The sequence below is a fragment of the Acomys minous genome (genome assembly GCF_964271855.1).
Source record: "Acomys minous genome assembly, chromosome: 4".
Taxonomy (NCBI): Eukaryota; Metazoa; Chordata; class Mammalia; order Rodentia; family Muridae; genus Acomys; species Acomys minous.
Window position 1 is genome coordinate 111,841,927 of NC_140486.1, and position 18,221 is coordinate 111,860,147.

The 18,221-nt window shown below is 48.1% G+C and overlaps 1 protein-coding gene across 1 annotated transcript in view; it reads left to right on the plus strand.

Moving 5' to 3' along the window:
* The first annotated feature begins 3,189 nt into the window (after positions 1–3,189).
* Positions 3,190–18,221, plus strand: part of INPP5D (inositol polyphosphate-5-phosphatase D) — a 112,813-nt gene continuing 97,781 nt past the window's right edge. The window contains exon 1 of the mRNA XM_084780466.1: positions 3,190–3,535. Coding sequence (XP_084636592.1) covers positions 3,402–3,535 — 134 coding nt within the window. The 5' untranslated portion in view covers positions 3,190–3,401. The remainder of the gene's footprint in view (positions 3,536–18,221) is intronic.

Below are 18,221 nucleotides of genomic sequence, written 5' to 3' on the forward strand. Positions count from 1 at the left end.
GTCCACAGGCTCCTCCCATCAGCATCTCTCCTGGCTCCCATCCCAGCTGTGTTGCTGTGTCCTCCTCTGCCCTCCCCCCTGCCAGTTGCTGTGAAGTCATGCCGGGTGTACAGTGAACAATTCTGGCAAATGGGGCTGCCCTCTTGTGTGGAAGGCTGAGATGTAGTCATCTTTGAAAAGGATCACCATATAGGAGTGAAACAATTATAACCCAAAATGTCAAGAGAATATGGCTGGCCAGTGTGTTGTCCTCCGTTCATGCTATAAAATTCAGAACAGTAAATTCAACGTTACAAGAAAACAAAAGCCCAGCACCTGGCGAGTAGGGGCAGGAGGCTGAGAAGAGTTCAAGGTCAGCCTGGGACACTAACAATCCTCGGTCCTGTACAAAGGTAAATGAATTATCATTACTTTCTTGCATGCTGTAGGCAAGCTGGGCATTACGGTCATGAAACAAAGGGAAGGCACAGTGTCAACAGGAGCCACTGGAAGCCATATTCCAGGGATGTTGGGAGCAATGTGGGGATGGACATAACTAGCAGAAAGGCATGGTGCTAGGGAAATTTGGAAGCTATGTGGTCTCGGATTCAGCAGAGCTGTGACACTGTGAATGAAGGACCCTTAGTGCTCAGTGGAAACAGAATCAGCCGGGACAGTGTATGGGACAATAATAAAACACCAGGGCTGGTCCCTGGCGCTTTTGGAGGAAACGAAACAGAGCATCAAGAAGACCTTTCCTGTGTGCACATCAGACCTTGAACATTTGTTACTCCTCTCCTCTCTACCCGTCATACCTTGTATCCACTGACTCCTCTGTCCAGCTCACTTGGCTCTGTGAACTTTATGCATTATTGATAGAGACAAAAGCTTACAAAAACATAGTCACTACCTAGGCTACACATACCGTCAGGGGAACATTGATGCTGCTATGTTGGGGTTTTCTCAAACGAGAGGACAAGGAGACAGCTCGTGCCTCAAGCATGTGCGTAGGGAAGGAAGTGAAGACAGGATGGCCCTTGAAAGTCGGGGAAGCATGAATGTGCCACATGTGTGTGGTGTGCAATGTGGTAGGAATCCTATTGAGTTCAAAGGTAGCCAGGCATGGTAGCACACACCTTTATTCCCAGGAGTGGCGGGGAATCTCTGTTGGTTCAAGGCCAGCCTGATCTGCGTAGCATGTTACAGGCCCTAGAAATCTAGGGCCACATAGGGAGACCCTGTCTCAAAATAACAACGATGATAACACAAAGGTAAACCTAGTGGTAATGAAGGCCCAAGAAGTGGGATGTTTCATTAGTCAAACTTTTTTATTGCTGTGACAGAATATCTGGTATAACTTCTAGCCATAGTCCCAGAAGTGTCAATCCATCACTGTATTAGGTATGGAGGCGGGGCTAAGCAGTCTATGTCATCATAGAGGAGGAGCTTTTTTATGTTGAATAAAAAACAGAAGAAAGGGATACAGGGAGGGATTTAGGCAAGAGAGAACCCCCAGGGGCACCCCCAAAACCCCCCAGTGACCTACTTCCTCCAACTAGACCTCACTCTTCACCTTCTCCCAATAACACAATAGCATGAATTCATCAAGGGATCCATGTGTCCTTAGGTCAGAGTCCTTGTGACCCGATTAACCCTGGAAATACCCTGGCAGACACTCCCAGAGGTGTGCTTTACTGGTTTCCTAAGTGCTTTCTGGGCTAATAAAGTTGGCAGCCATGATTAACCACAATAGGAGGAGTGCTGAGAGGGGCAAAGGGGACTTACCCGTCAGCGGAACAGTCCTGTATGCTGAGGCATCAGTACAGCTGAGTTGGTCAAACACAAACTAAGATTATGACTGCCATAGATCTGGACCCTGGAGATGGACCCTGGAGGCTCTGGTGATAAGGGTGGTGATGGCAGTTGGCAGAGGTGCTCAAGGACCACATGTCATACATGTGATGGACAGAGACATCCTGAGAAGGGGGTGCCTGAGGTACTGTGAACATGAGAGCCTCCTTGATGGGTCCATTACAGAGTTAGAGTCAGCATCCTCAGTGACAAGATGGCAAAGCTCTCACAGCCACTGTGTCCCCCTCCCTCTGGCTCATGATCCAGAGAATGTTCTACCCACTTTCGGATTTCCTAGCTGTGCCCGGCAGGCCTCAAGGCTCCCGCTGTGGATGGGTCATCACACCTCGCAGGCCCTCCACACACTGGAACTCCCTTTGGAATCACACCTTGCAGGCTGAAGAAGAGGAAACTGAGCCTGAGAACAATAAGAAACAACCAAGCTCCAGTGTGTGTATGTGTGTGTTGGGGGGGGGCAGGTGTCCCTGGCTTAGGTATGTTGTCACATCTTACGTGACAAGGTTCAGGTGAAGGAGTGAGAGATTACCACTTCTACTTTTAGCCAAAACTTTCCATTCTCTCCTTGGTGGGCCTGGCCTGGGGAATGAGGTCACTCAACTCTGGGGTCCAAGGGACAGTGGCTCCCTTAGAACCTGCAGAACTCATCTGGTACTAAATGGTGGCCTTCAGGAGGTGGAGCAAATGTAACCATGTCCAGCCACACTGGGAATAACCTGACTGGCCATCTGGACTGCTATGATGCAGGACTCAGTAACATACATCATCCAAGTGGCCAGCTTGCCCCATGGGGACATGTAAGTCCTTCCATAAGCTTTCCCCCCAGGTGTACAGCATAAATCCAGAAAGGTCAAACCAGCCTGCCTTCCTGGGGAATAGTGTTGCCCACGGTGGGCTGAGTCTTCTGACATCAATTAACTTCATTAAGACAACCTCCCCACAGATGTATCCACAGGCCAAACCAATGTAGACAATTGCTCAGTGACTCTCTCTTCCCAGGTAATTCTATGTTGCATCAAGCTGACAATAAAGCTTGCCTGCACAAGTGTGTTGCATGGTGCAAAGAGGAAAGGCACCAGGACTGCCCTTGTGAATATCTGCAGAAGTTTCTGTGTGGCCATTCCTTTGGCCGGTTCACAAATGTTAGGCTACACTTCAGAAGTCTGCCATGAAACCTGATGCAAAAAGAGCCTTTGCCTCCCTCGTGCAGAACTTTGATAATGGAAGCTTCTGGAGTGTCCCACTCAGGGGAAATTGAGAGCCAGTGAGGGAGAGGGTGGGGCAGGCAGCCGGTGGCTGGGCCGGGTGGGAAGGTAGATGGTGCCCCCGCCCCACACTTGGTTTCTATAATGAGGAAGTTCTCTGCAGCCCAGTTTCCTCTCCCTCGCTGAGCGCCTGAAACAGGAAGTCAGTCAGTTAAGCTGGTAGTAGCAGCAAAGGCAACTTCTGAGAGGCAACAGGCGGCAGGGCTCAGCCTAGGGCCCTTAACTGTTCTGCTGGAGTGTTGGTCCTGGGAGTGGCTGCTGACCCAGCCCAGGAGGCCTGTGCCTGCCATGGTCCCTGTGTGGAACCATGGCAACATCACCCGCTCCAAGGCAGAGGAGTTACTTTCCAGGGCCGGCAAGGACGGGAGCTTCCTTGTGCGTGCCAGCGAGTCCATCCCCCGGGCCTACGCACTCTGTGTTCTGTAAGTACCCCTTCTGCTCCCAACTGTCACATCCCTGTGGGGTGTATCCAAAGAGGGAACCCCTGTAATGGGTTGGGTTAGTTTTATATCACAGGATGATGAGACTTGACTGGCACTTTGTTACCCTATGGAGTAGGGCAGCATCCGAGGCCCACTTTGGAGCCTGGCTTTGGAGTTCAGGGAGTCCGTGTCATGACAAGCTTGTGTGGCGGTGCTAAGGCTCTAAGTCGCTCTGGGCCTGCCCTACACTGTAGCCCTCCATGACCTGTGGTTCCAGGGGCCTCCCTGGCCTCCTATGACAGGAGAAGAGATCCTCATTCTGAGCTGGGAAGAAACACAGGCCGCTCTGGAGGAGGAGGGCATTGGAAAGCATCTTGGGTCAGCATAAGTATCAGTCAGGGACCCAGTGAAGGGCAGCAGTGACAAGCATGGTCTCTTCCTCCACATGGCTTTGGACTTGGAGCTAATTCTATTTGGGGAGCTGAATCTGGGGTGCATTTAATCAGGAAAGGACTCCTCACCCAGAAGTTTATTCCAGGCTGCAAAGATATGCGAAGCCACAGAGCTGCTTTTTGAGTGGGTCTCTGCCCACTGTGGCTCTCCCCGCTCCCAAAGCCCAGCCAAAGATGTCGCTGAATGTGATGATTATCCCAACAACAGAGGAAACGACAGCCGCTTGCTGAAGGTTCCCTTTTAATACTCCATCCGTCTAGCATTTGAGGAAGGCCCCACAGCCCTGTGGTCTAACCCTGTCCCAGGCTGGAGTAGGGCAGGAACACAGTCAGGAAGGGTGTGTCTACTTGCACGCTGCAGGTAGCATCTGATAGAATGTCCCTGGACTAAGAAAAAGATCTTTCAGAGCCAGCCAGGAGGGAAGTGGGTGACTGACCACAAGACGGTTCTGAGCTCTGACTCATGTTGGGACCTGCTGCGCTAGGCATTTTGCTGGCTGGTTTCGTCTTCAAGACAACCAGGAGCGTGGGTCCCCATGAGCGCCTAGACCTGCAGATGAGACCCATGAGGCTTGGACAGGTTAGCTAAGGCTAAGGCCGTTTGCTCCCAGAGGCCACTAGCTTGTGCTGCCCACCTCCTTCTGCCACCACCAAGCAGGCCGTGTCAGTGGACGAGGGTGGAAAGAAGAGGAGCTAAGATTTTCACAGAGTTGGGGTGTTGGGGGGAGGCATGAAAAACCAGTGCAGGCTCACGGCTGGCTGACCAGCTAGTGCTGGTGGAGTTAGCAGCCAGCTTCCTGCACACCCACCAGCATGTCTCAGGAGAAGCGCTGCAGGTGGCCTGGGCCTCCCCAAAGCACCAGCCCTTGGGGATCTACCAGTGAGGGGGCCCCTAAAGAGGGGGCAGGAAGGTACTTTTCAGTATCTTATGAGCTCAGCCTGACTCCACCGCTGGCCCAGAGACATTTTTCTGTCCCAGTGGGATTTGAGCGAGGGGAGTTGGCCATGGGCTAAGAGAGCGTGGTGTGCATCGGTTACAAATGTGCGTCACGGTATGGCTTCTCTTACTCCAAGCCAGCAGCGTCGGGAAGGCTGAAGTCAGAGCAGAAGGGGCCTGAGCCAAGCCAAGCCCAAGGGGTCCTTCTTGCAGGACCTTTAAGCAGACAGCCCTCCATGTTGCTTTTCTTCTTTCGCCGATTTCCCCTGCCTCAACTGTCTCAAGTTCCTGCCAAGCCAAGGTGATAAGGAGATTGATTCTCAAACTAAGTGGCTGACTACCAACAACCTCAGGGTATGGGATAAAGCATCTTTTCATGCCCACCCCCAGAAAGAAAAACAAAAAATGCAGAAAAAGCATACTTCTTAATTAGAAAAATTGTTAGAAGCCAGCCCTTTCATGCAAAGAGACTTAACTTCCTGAGAAACAACTTCACATCCTTACTTTCACCCTGTTCCCTGTGGATGGTGGAGCCCCAGCCATCTGCCCTGGGGACGGCGGGGGTAGGGGAGTTGGGGGGGCAGCGGGGGGTGGGATGCGGAGGGTAGAGGTGGGGCTGCAAAGTAGAGCCGGGGTACAGGGTGGTGCTGGAGTACAAGGCAGTAGAGTTCTCTTCCGTTTCAGAAGTGATAGACTTGGCATGTGCGGTATCTTCCTGGGCACCAACCAGTCTGTGTGGACTCTGGGTCATCTAGCCATGGGTCAGGAACTTAGTGACCCCGCATCTGGATCTTCATCCATGTCCTTTCTTGTGACTGAAAGGACAGCAGCAGGGGCCCTATGTCTACAGCTTAGGCGTGTTTGGGAAGAGCACAGCATTGTCAGGAGGGCCTTCCTGCTGGGAGATTTGCCTAGATACAACTGCTTAAAGACAAGGCTGCAGTTCAGTACAACTCCCCCGCCCCCAAGTGTGGCGTGAGAGCACCCATTCACCCACACCCTGACCTTCACTTCCTTGAGAGAGGTCAATCCTGTCACTTACCACCAAGCAAGGAGGTTTTAATCTCTTCTCAGTCACTCAAGAGAACCTTGCTCTAAGGGAGCCTGGAGTTACATTGTTGGGGGCGAGGTAGAGAGGTGCTCCCCCAGAGCACTGGCCTGGGGAGACCTTGCTAGTATGATTGGAATTCGAGTCTGCCTTCCCTGAAAGGGAATGTGAGTTCTTCCAAGTGGGGCCTGAGTCACCTTCACTATTCAGTCCCTCCACCGTGTGAATCAGCTACGCTCCAGGGAGTCTGTGGGCCCTGGGTGGGATGTCAGCCAGGTGCCTGGCGGCCTTTTAAGAGGCTATGAAGCTCTCGAGCTGGGACAGCACCGCTGTTTGGTATTCTGTGTTACAGAGAAGACACTGCTTCCGAGGGGAGCTCAGCCGATGCAGGGCCCATGGCTCAGCCAGGTAGGTAGGTAGCTCCTTTTTGCTGAAGCTACACCAGAAGCGTTTGAATGATGCCTCAGTGCTTGGATACAACCTGCTTTTTCTGAAGGAGCTGACCAGGCCTAGACAGAGCCCAAAGTCAACTAGGTCCAGGTGGTTACTGTCCACGTGAGTGACATTTCCCCCTGAAACCACTCTAGGGTGATCTGGCTTCCTCCCTTGTAAGGAAAATGTGGCTGCCTTTGGTCTAGCCAAATGTGTGAGGGATTTCCTCAGCATGTGGCCTTCCATAGTGCACCCAGGCCTGAGGGTGGCATTAAGATTCCATCCCAGGGACAGAATGCCAGATAGTCCTGGGCTTGGTAGCTCTGGCAATGCAGAAAGAAAGGAGGAAAAGCATGGCACGTTTACCACCAAAACTCCCCCACGGAGAGGGCATTAGGGTCATTTGACTGAAATCATGTGACTAGCCACTGGTAGGAGAGCAGGCCCCAAGCCTGCCGTTGGTGATAAGACAGGCCAAATTTTCAGGACTAACGGAGAACATGGTGAATACTGTATAACACTTGTTCTTTGACAGAAAAAGAAAGGTCTGTGAGGGTGGGGCTGCCTAGCAGAGGGGTCAGAGCATGGACCATGCTGTGAGAATCTCTTCCTCCAGCCTCCGTTTAAAGTCTCTGTAAGGTTTCCACAGCGCAGCACTAATGACTTTCGTGCAAACGCTGCGGTGTAATGTTTTCCATATCTGGCATTGAGGGCAAATGAGGGAGATTCTGGCACAGGCAGAAGCCAGAGCTGGAGGTCTATGGCTCCCCAAGTCCACTTGACATGAGCAAAGGCTTTTATCTGAGAACGATGGCCTTGAAGATTGTGTCCAAGACCAGGAAGGAGGGCTAAACCCAGGAAGGTCTGTTTAATTGTATTATGTGACATGACACAGAACGGTTATGTTTGCCCGTGCCCAGCTCCCTGAAGCTGCCTACCCGGGTCCAGGGTGGGCACTGGCCTAGGCGCCTCCTGCAATTCTGCCTACCACCATAGGCTAAATGGCCTGTGCAAGGACAAAAACACTTCTTAATTTAACAAGTCCATCTCTCTGGGACACGAGGCTCCTGCCTCCTTGCCTCAGAGATGGAACAAGAGTCTGCTGTTGCCCTCCAATTCATGCCATGTCATCCTGAGAAGCGAGACTCTGGAGCTGCAAGACACCCAGAAGCCCAGCTCCAAAGTGAGGTGGGCCAGACCGGTCCCCCGGCTTACAGAGCCTGAGTTTACGTATGCACACTGAAGTTAAGGTACACACCGTGAGGTCACCTGGCCACGTGCTAGTTTGTGGCTCAGTGGTTCTTAGTAAGTCGTATAGTCATGCGACCAACACCACTGTCTAGCTTCAGAGCTTTATCCCCAAAAGACACCCCACCCCCCAATACCCATGAGCAGCTGCTTGCCACTCCCCTTTCTTCTGAGTTCTAGAGTGAGCCAATCCACTTTCTGTCTCTAAGGATTTGCCTCACCTGTACATTTTATGTGGAATTATATGATGTGTGGCTTTTGGTATTTGAATTTGCCCACTTGGCATAATGCCTTCAAGGTACTCACTGGGAACCCATTGTATGGACACCGCATTTGACTGTTGAAGGACTTTTGCACTTGTGAATGTGTTTTACTTTCTCACTATTACTAACAATGCTGCTGTGGGCAGTGGATCGACTGGTCTTTGTGTGCATGTCTGTTTGCGGTAGTCTTGGGTATGACAATCCTCTTACCAGCCATGTGTGAGGGTTCAGCTTTTCCACTGGTCATATCTGGGGGGAGGGTGTTTGTGTGTGTGTGTGTGTGTGTGTGTGTGTGTGTGTGTGTGTGTGTGTGTGTGTGTACATTGGGTGTATCTGCTAGAAAACAACATCAGGAGTTGGTTCTCTCCTTCTACCACGTGGGTCCCAAGGACTGAACTGAGGTAGCAGGTTTAGAGGCAAGTGCCTTTACCCTCTGAGCCATCTCACCAGCCCCACCTTTTTAAAATTTGAGGAGCCTGCAGAGATATCTCAGTGGTTAGGATCACTGGTTGCTCCTCCAGAGGACCCAGCTCAGGTTTAATTCCCAGCACCTCATGGAAGTTCACAACTGTCTGTAACTCCAGTTACAAGGAAACTGGCACCCTCACACAGATACACATTCAGGAAAAATACCAATGTACATAAAAATTGGAAGAAGAAAAAAAAAAGAAGAAAAGAAAAAAAAAAACATTTTAAGACAGAAGCCCTCAATGCCCTGGAACTTGTCTTGTAAGTTAGGCTGACCGGTGAGAGAGGCACCAAACCCAGTTTGCTGTTGTTCGTTGATTGGTTTTTAATGTATATTCTGGGCATCAAACTTGGGTTCTTATGCTTACAGGGGAAACACTTATCTCCTCCCTTGCTTGCTTGTGTGTTTGTGAGCGTGGTCTTATGTAGCCTAGGCCGTCCCCGAACACCCTATTATACTCAGAATTGGCCTTGAACTTCTGATCCTCCGTCTTCCATGTCCTGAATGTGTTCACCACCACATCTAGCTGTCTTTTTTTTTTTTCCCCTACCCAGCTTAGGGGTTGCAAAGAAGCAGCTAACTGTGGTTTTAATTTGTTTCCCTAATGTTAACAATGCTAGTGTGTCATTTGTATGCCTTATTTGGAGAACTGTCTATCTAGTCTTTGCACATTTGAATAACTGCATCTTTGCAAGGGTAAGCTAGGAAGACAGAAGTAACGTGACCCTCCCAAGGCCTAGCCAGAGACAAGCGTTGCGTATGGAAAAATACAGCTGGGCACTAGCTGTATGAGCTGAAAGCAACCAGTGATATCTCAGAAGCAGAGGAGCAGAGGATCCTCTGTGAAGAAAGTTCCATGACAGGAGAGGAGAGCTGTGACAGTGTCACTTCCGGGACTTCCTGGAGGCCTCTGGGAGACACGGAGCTGTCATGTGGGGCCTCCACAGAGGAAGTGCTCAAAGCGATTGAGGCAGGAAGAGGACTTCAATGACGCAAGAGTGTCTGGTGGCTGCTGCCTGAAGGAGGGAGGGAGGGGGGGGCGGGGCACAGACACAGAAGAAAAGAATGCTCAGGGGAACATGAATGAAGATGAAATCTAGAAGAAAGGCAGGCCCCTTCTGACCCTTAGTAAGGAGGTGCTGAAGGGATGAAGTCCCGTGGCCATGAAAAGGCTAGACAGAAGCGGGACTTGGTGACACACTCCTGTAATCCCAGCACTCGGGAAGCAGAGGCAGACAGATCTCTGTGAGTTCGAGGCCAGCCTGGTCTACAAAGAGAGTCCAGGACAGCCAAGGCTACACAAAGAAACCTTGTCTCGAAAAACAAACAAACAAACAAACAAACAAACAAAGCTAGACAGATACAGAATGTTCTATGGTAGGGAGCCCCATATTGGTAGCTGTGATGGGCCCTTGACTTTTGGGAGAGAGGATGAGGAGGGTGGGGAGAAGGAGCCTATGAAATGTATGGGTTCAGTTTTTGGGTTTTCTTTAACTCTACAGATCTGCCATCTTGTAGAGTTGCCTCAGAACTTAGCACACATGCTCTTTTTGTCTCTGTGACTTAGAAACCCACTTAATTGGGCTAGGAAGGTGGCTCAGCCCGTCACATGCTTGCCTTACAGCAAAGGACGATCAGAGTTCAATCCTCACAACCCATAGAGAAATGTTTGTAATCCCAGCGCTAGGGAGGTGGAGACAGGAAGGTCCCTGGAGCTTGAGACAATCAGCCTAGCTAAATTAATGAGCCCCAGACTAGTGAAAGAACCTGTCTCAAAAAAAAAAAAAAAAGATGGTATCTGAGGGAGGACACTCAAGATTTTCCTCTGACTTCTTGCACATTTATTTATGTGTACATGTGTCCCTGCACACATATATGGGGGCCATACGGTTAACAAGTATCAGAACCCATCAGTTCGGGTTTACTCTGCAATTGAAATAACACTGTGGAGAGCTGGCCAATGGAACATCTGCAGAGAGGTAGTTCTCACGTGGCTGTGCAGCTGGCGTGGGCAGCAGAGGGGAGGACAGAGATGGAGATAAACAGTAAAGTCTTCTTTTGGGTAGCAGTGGAATTGGCTGTGTGTTGTGGAAGACAGCTGTGACTGCATGCTCAAAAAGCTGAGGCAGAAAGATGGCCATGAGTTCCAAACCAGCCTCCCAGGCTACATAGTGAGACCTGTCTCAACTTAAGGCCCCACAACAAGTTAAGCATAAAGTAAAAGTATAAAACAAACAAACAAACAAAATCATCACCCAGTCTCTGAGAGTATAGCATAAGCCTTGTTAATTGGTATTTCAATGACACAAGAGTGTCTGGGGGCTACTGTTAATCGGTTAGTGTGTCTTTTCACTTATATACACACACGCACATACACGCACACATATATACACACATACACACACACACACACACACACACACACACACACACACACACACACCACACACACACAGCACCACCTTTCACTTGTGCCTGAGGTCTCCAGAAACATCAACTTTCCCCACCTCATTAGAATTTCCTCCTAAACATCACCTTTGCTGGAAGCACAGACTTCTCTTCCAGGCCATTTCATGCTTTCTGGAATGATTCTTTGACTGACATTTGCACTATTGGCAGTCTCACTGCAAGTGTGGCAGCTACGAGGAAGGTCTTCCAGCAGAATGGTTACTCCCGTTACTGGTTACAAATCCCCAGGGGATGATTAGCTCATCACACAGGAACCTTGGAAGGCTGTGGAAACAAAATGGCAAACTGCTTTCCAGAAGTTTTGACTTAATTTATGCTTCTATATATTGTTATTTTTAAGAAAATTACAGAGTCGTAAGGTGAAAGGGCATCCATGTTCATTTTGGTTTATTTTTGATTGATGATCGTGTTTGAGGGACTCACTGGCCGTCCTCTTTTGGATTGGTCCTCTGTATTCTCTTAGCATCTCTTAATCATTTAAAACCATATGTAGCTTGGGAAGAGTTGTTATGAGTTCCAGTCTACTGTGGATTACATAATGAGGTCTTGTCTCAGTAGAAGGTGGAGCAGGACTGGAGCTATAGCCTGATAGTTAAGAGCTTGCCTAGCAGGCATGAGGTCATAGGCTTAGTCCCCAGTACAAGGAAAGCTGCAAGCTTTGTCATCTGCCTACGTGAGTTATTGATGTCATGTTTGTTGTAAACGCATCTTCATGATAATTTGCCTTTACATTTTATATTCTCTGGCATGTGAGGATCATCAATGTTTGCAAAATCTATCGCTTTGTTGTCTTGTGTGAGTTCTTCCTTGGATTTCTAACACTCCTTCTGCATGAAGAAATCCACTCCTGAGGGCTAAGACTGGGTCTTTGTAGTTAATCAACTCGGGTTAAGGGAGGGGCCTCCAGCAAGTTTGTCTAATTACACTGGTCCCCAGCCTCCTCATCTGAAAGCCAACAGGGCCTGTGTGGTAGAATTGTTGTACGTGTTGACTGAATAACATGTATCATGTGTCCGGTATCCTAACTATACAAACAAATGCAGCGGCCATGCCGTTGTTCCCATACTGTTTTATTGTTCACGTTGAAAGCTTAAATCTTGTTGGACTTAGCAGATGACAGATGATAAAGCTCTGTGGTTATTTTTCTCAAGTAGCCATCTTTTCCCAGCCTCTTATTAAATGATTTATGCTTTTTCCCTCCATGAGTTCTCTGCCTGCCTCATACTAAGCCATACAAATCTCATTCTTGGTTGTTTATTTGTCCAAGTTTGTCCCCCCTACACCACTACACAAGGCATTAGCACAATCTTAAAAAATGTTCTGAGGATTTTCTCATGTATTACATCAAGTGTTTTTCCAGGTAAACCAGATAATAATATTTTTCAACTTGAACAAAACTTCCCATTGTGACTTTGATTGGTATGGCAGGAAAATCCATCCTAACATAAGCTGTGAGCTTGACATTTTAGTGACACTCAGTCTAATTGTGTTATCTCTTTGATGGTATAATATTTTCTCATACAGACCTTGAGTATTTCTTGTCTTGGTTTATGCTTTTGTTACTGTTGTAAATGATACGTTTCCCCCACAATCACTGGCTGGTTCATGATAACCGATTACCTACAGAGAATTTTATGCTTTCATCTTTTAGTCTGTCCCTTTCTTTGACCATTCCTCATTAATCTTTCAGCTGATTTTTTTTTAAAGACAGGGCTTCTCTGTGTAGCCCTGGATGTCCTAGCAGACTCACTTTGTAGACCAGGCTGTCCTCAAACTCACAGAGATCCACCTGCCTCTGCCTTCCTGAGTGTTGGGATTACAGGCGTGCACCACTGCAACTGTCATCATCTGCTTCTCTTGTCTTTTCTTCTTAATGAAATTTCATCATCTATGGTACATATGATACCACGCATGTGCACAGACGTGTGTGCTCATATGTTTGTGCTTGACTGTGCTTGTGCCTGGAGGCGGGGGCTAGGCAGAGGAGGACATCTGGTACCCAGATCCATCACTCTCTGCCTTGTTCCCTTGAGACAGTGTCACTGACTGAGCTTGCTGGTTTTGGCTAGGCTGGCTGACCAGTCCCAGTAAGCCTTCTGTCTCTGATACTCACCCCCATCCGACCCCCACCTCAACACTGAAGTTATAGATGTGTGTGACCACATCCAGACCTTGGAAACTTTTTGAGACAGGGTCTCACTATGTAGCCCTGGCTGGTTTAGAACTCACAAAGATGCACCCACCTCCCAAACTCCGGAATCCAAGGCGCGTACCACCACACAGGCTCTAAACTCTGCTTTTTCACATGCATGCAGGAGAATCTAAACTCAGGTCCTGCAGCTTGCCCAGCAAACACTCTTACCCACTGAGCCTGCTCTCCAGTCCCACCTTTTCTGAATAAGCCTTCATCTGATCTACAAATCAGGGTCATGGGGCTTCCTTCCACATGCTTACACCACTTACTCAAATTTCAGTGCTCATTACAATGCCCAGAATTTCTAAAGTAATATAATGGCTACTGTTGGAAAAAGAAAATGTCTGCCCTAAGGAGAACCTTATATATCCTGCCAAGTAAGTTGTTTCTTTGCTGGGCGGCCTTTGCTGGGTCAGGGCATTTTATTACAGCAACCGAATGGAGCTGGAATATGTGGCTTCTGGGAATCCAGACAGCTCCCCGAACCTCACCATGCTGTTTTGAAACCACGAGTTTATTTAAGATAGCGATAACTCCTTTATATCCTTTGTCGGGTGGGGGACTCTCTTTGTGTGAGTGGTAATATATTTTCACAGGTCTGGTGATGCTTCTTTTTCTGACAGCTGGGGATTGGAGGAGACAGCTTCTTTTAGAATCAAAAGTCCATTTCTGTCCAAATTACCATACCAAACTAACAAAACAGAACAAAACAAAAACAAGAAAGAGGAAGGGAAAAAAAAACCCCAAAAACAAAAAAACAAGAAGGATAGGGGTGAAAAAATCTCACCAAACCAACAAGACTCAGGTAGTATTGGGCAAGTAGTAACCTCTGACAGATGGAGAGTTCCCTTCTAGGACCTTCCTCCCGTGCCTTTGCTTCTTAAAGCCATAGGTCAAGAATGACCACTTGGGTCCCTACTACCAAGGAGGGTTCTCTGCTCGTCTTTCCTCCATCTCTCACCCACTGGCCACCTGAACCCTCTTCCTATTTTCTCTCTGCTGGAGGGGCCCAGGGAAGCCATGGTTGGCCTCTGTTAGTGCAGCCCTGTTAGTTCTGTAGGTCCAGTGTTCTGTAGGCCGCAGCAGTAGGCATGGACACGCTTGCTTCCCGGGGCTTAGGTTCATTTTCTCTTACTCTGTGTTAGCCAGAATGACTTGTCTCCCCTCTGTACTAGGGCATGGGAACAGGGTCACTTCGTAGCCTGGGTTGGCTTTGAACTCTGTGACCTGCTGCTTCAGCTTCCGAAATGCTGAACTTGTAGGTGTGCGGGACCATTTCCCAACTCCAGATGGCTTTCCGAATGCAGGCATTCCGCTTGGGCTGTCTTCTACCCCATCTTGCCCAGAAGCGTGCAGAATTTAGCCAAGAGAAGAGAAAGCACATGCAAAGAGTGTTTTCTAGACATTAGAACTGGCACAGAGCAAGAGTCACAGTGGGCTTTACAAGCAATTACAGAAGCGGAACATGAAGTGAGACACCTCGCCCCGCTCTGTGGGGCTCACTGAACATGAACACACCATACAGATCCTGGTCTGGAGAAGCACTTGGCAAACAGAATTCATCCGTGGAATCTTCACTTTCATCGTATCAATCCCCGGGCCACAACACCACCACCCTGTGGAGGTGGGGATCAAATCCAGGGCCTCTCACAGGCTAGGCAAGTGCTCTACCACAGAGCCACACGCAGCCTCTGTTCAACATTTTGGCTGTAGTATTTTGTATGTGCCTAGAAGTGTTTTATGCATCTATAGGTGCTTGTGCATATGTTATGTACATGCACAAGTGGGCATGAGTGTCATGCATATGCACATGAGTTGGCCTGTGCACACATATGTATGTGGACACATACTGCACTTAAGACCAGGGAGAGGGACAGCTGCTGGTGAATGGGGGAGGCTAGCCTCCCTGTGGAGGCTCCAGAATGCTTTGAAATTTAATTTTGGCCCAATGTTTTCACAAGGATGATGGATATGATGCTGGGTGCATATTGACGGTGCCCAGGCAAGGTCATCTGAGATGCTCCCCTTATGTTCAGTTCTGATTTTTGCCTTAGTCATGTGAGGCTGTTTCTTTGTTTCGGTTTCTAGGAGATCTTTGATAAGGCCAAGCAGGCTTTTCTCCCACACTCGATTAAATTTCGGGGGGGGGGGTTCCCCCTAAATTTGGAGCCACCATGTCTTTGTCTCTCTGTCCTTTCTTTCTGTCGATGAGCCCTTGGGGCTCTTCCATAAGTAGCTGCCATCAGCTAAAGAGAGTCATTCTCACCCTCCCTCCTCTGCTTATCTGTAGGAGGAAGTTCAGGGCTCCAGAGAGATAAGGCTGCTGTGCAGGGCTGAGGAGCCGTGGGGATGTGTACGTGGGTGTTGTGTGGATTCGCTGTGTTCCAGTGATATCTCTGAGAGATAAGATGATACTGGGCCAGATGGTGGTGGCATCAACCCGGGCTGTGGGGAAAGGTTGGGGTGGGATAGAAAGTTGGGACTAAAGCCAGAAGAGCTCTCAAGAGAAGCTTTCCCATGGAGAGTGAAGCAACAAAGTCATAAAATCTCCCAAAAGCATTGCCCCAAATTTTCTTTAAGTATATAAATGCAAAGCCATAAAAGAAAAGATTATGAAGCTGGCTACATAATAAAATGTAAAATTACACAGTTACAGAAGATAACCAACAAACATTGTTGAAATAAACAAAATCAAAATCCATGGTAGCATAGATCAGGGTCTTGGAAACAAGCACAAAATGACATAAAGAAAAATAGAGACAAAGACAAAAGAAGGAATTCAAGGAAAAAGAAACAGAAACAGCCAAGAACAAAAACAAGCCAAATCTTTCTCACAGGGAGAGAGAGAGGCAAAGTAAGGCAAGCTGCCTGGTTCTTCCTCTCTCAGATTTGTGAAGATTAAGAAATCTGATAAGTCAGTCAGCAGGGTGTGGGGTAATAGACACTCTCATATCCGTTAGGAGGAAGAAAAAAGATGACAGTCTCACTGGATGGCAGTTGGCTGTCTCTATTAAAATATAAAATGCCAGCAAGACATGGTGGCTCACACCTGCAATCCCAGCACTTGGGAGTCTGAGGCAGGAGGATTATCCCAAGTTTGAAGCTGGCCTAAGCTACATAAAAGTGTGTGTGTACATGCAAGCCTGTGTGTAAAATGCCTCGTTGACTCTACCTAGTTATTTGTTTATCCACAATGACTAACAAATACTCACATATGTAGTGTCCAGTGTGAGCCAGGCACCGTGCAAAGGCTTTCAATACACGAATGCGTTTAGTCTTCCCAGCAGCAAGTAGATGCAGCATTGCTATCATCTTCATTTTATGATAAAGAAATTAAAGCAAAGAGTTCATCCATGTATGCACAGATGTCTGTTCACCGCAACTTATGAAGGCAAAACATTCAAAGTAACCACCAGGCCCCGGTCAAGGGCATGCCAGTATATCTATGTGGTAGAATGCTGACAGTGTCAGCAAACCATCTCTCTCATGTGTGTCTTGGTTACTTCGCTATCACTACGCAGAGGCACCATGACCAAGGCAACTTATAAAAGAAAGAATTTATTAGGGCTCACCGTTCTACAGGGTTAGAGTCCATGGTTGTGGGGGCAGGGTACGTGGAAGTGGCAGTGTCCATCCCCACTGACATGCCTCCCACAACAAGGCCACACCTCCTAATCTTTCCTTAATAATTCTGCCAAACGGGGACTAAGTACTCAAACATATGAGCCCATGGGGGACATTCGAGTTCAAACCACCACAAGATGGAAGAAGACCTTGATAATATCTTATGAAGGAAGCAAACTTTAAAACAACGTAAACAGTATGACTTTTATATGTGTCTAGAGAGATTTGTATATACAATCTTGTGTGTTTTTAAAATACTTTACAAGGCTGGGCGGTGGTGGCACATGCCTTTAATCCTAGCACTTGGGAGGCAGAGGCTGGTGGATCGCTGTGAGTTCAAGGCCAGCCTGGACTACAAAGTGAGTCTAGGCCAGCTAAGGCTACACAGAGAAACCCAGTCTTAAAAAACAAAAACAAAAACCAAAAAACAAAAAACTTTACAAATAAGAATAAGCCTAAGAAACCCATAGGATGTAGGATATACATATTTTTCATTGTATATCTTCTGTATGTAGCTTTTTTTTTTTTTTCACCACATAGTCTTTTTGGTTTTTGGGTTTTGGTTTTTGTGTCTTTTGTTTGTTTGGTTGGTTTTGGTTTTGGAAACACAGTCTCATGTAACCCAGGCTGGACTCCAGCTCCCTATGTAGCTGAGAATGGCTTTGAACTTCTAATCCCCTTGCTTCCACCTCCTGCGTCCTGGGATTTCAGGTGTGTGTCACCGTGCCTGGTTTATAATGGGAACTGAGCTCACGGCTTCATGACTGTTAGGCAAGAACCACCAACTGAACTATGCACCCAGCTCTCAATTATAAAACTTTAAAATCAAGTTATATAATAGCACATGTGAAACTGTAGTACTGTGTGGCACGTGGAAGGAGCTAAGTGACTTTTTGTAAGATTTATTTTTATTGTATGGGTCTTTTCGCTGCATATATGTATGTGTGTCATGCGTATGCAGTGTCGGTGGAGGCCGGAAAAGGATGCTGGATCTCTCGGAACTGGAATTACAGTTGGTTGTGGGCCTCCATTTGTATACTGGGAATTAAACCCAGGTCCCCTGGAAGAGCAGCAAGTGCTCTTAACTAAATACTCAGAGTTCTCTCCAGCCTCCTTAGCTCTCATTTCTAGATTGAAAGCATTGCGTTGCTGATAGAGTTTGGCCCCCTTCCTTGGGGCAATAGGGGTACCTAGTTTTCACTGCTCATGGGGACCCCAAATAGAGGATGAGGCCATTCTAGCAAGCTTAAGGACAAGCCCGCGTAATTAATGTTCCCCCCAAACTACTCACAGCCTGCCAGGCTCAGCTGCAGGGCCAGTGGACTCCCGAGGCCACCAACTGACTCTCATGGCCACCGTGCTACCATATACCAGCAGGCTGGAGACTGCTTGCCAGTGGCCCCTTCCCAGACGGCCCTCATCTTTAACAAGTCCTTCCTTTCAGAGATTCTGGGAAGGTCAAAAGTGCTTGGGATCCTTGAGCCGAAGACCCATAGTGCTTCTAGAAAGAGAAAGAGAAAGAGCTCTTGACTACTTGACACTTCCTCTAT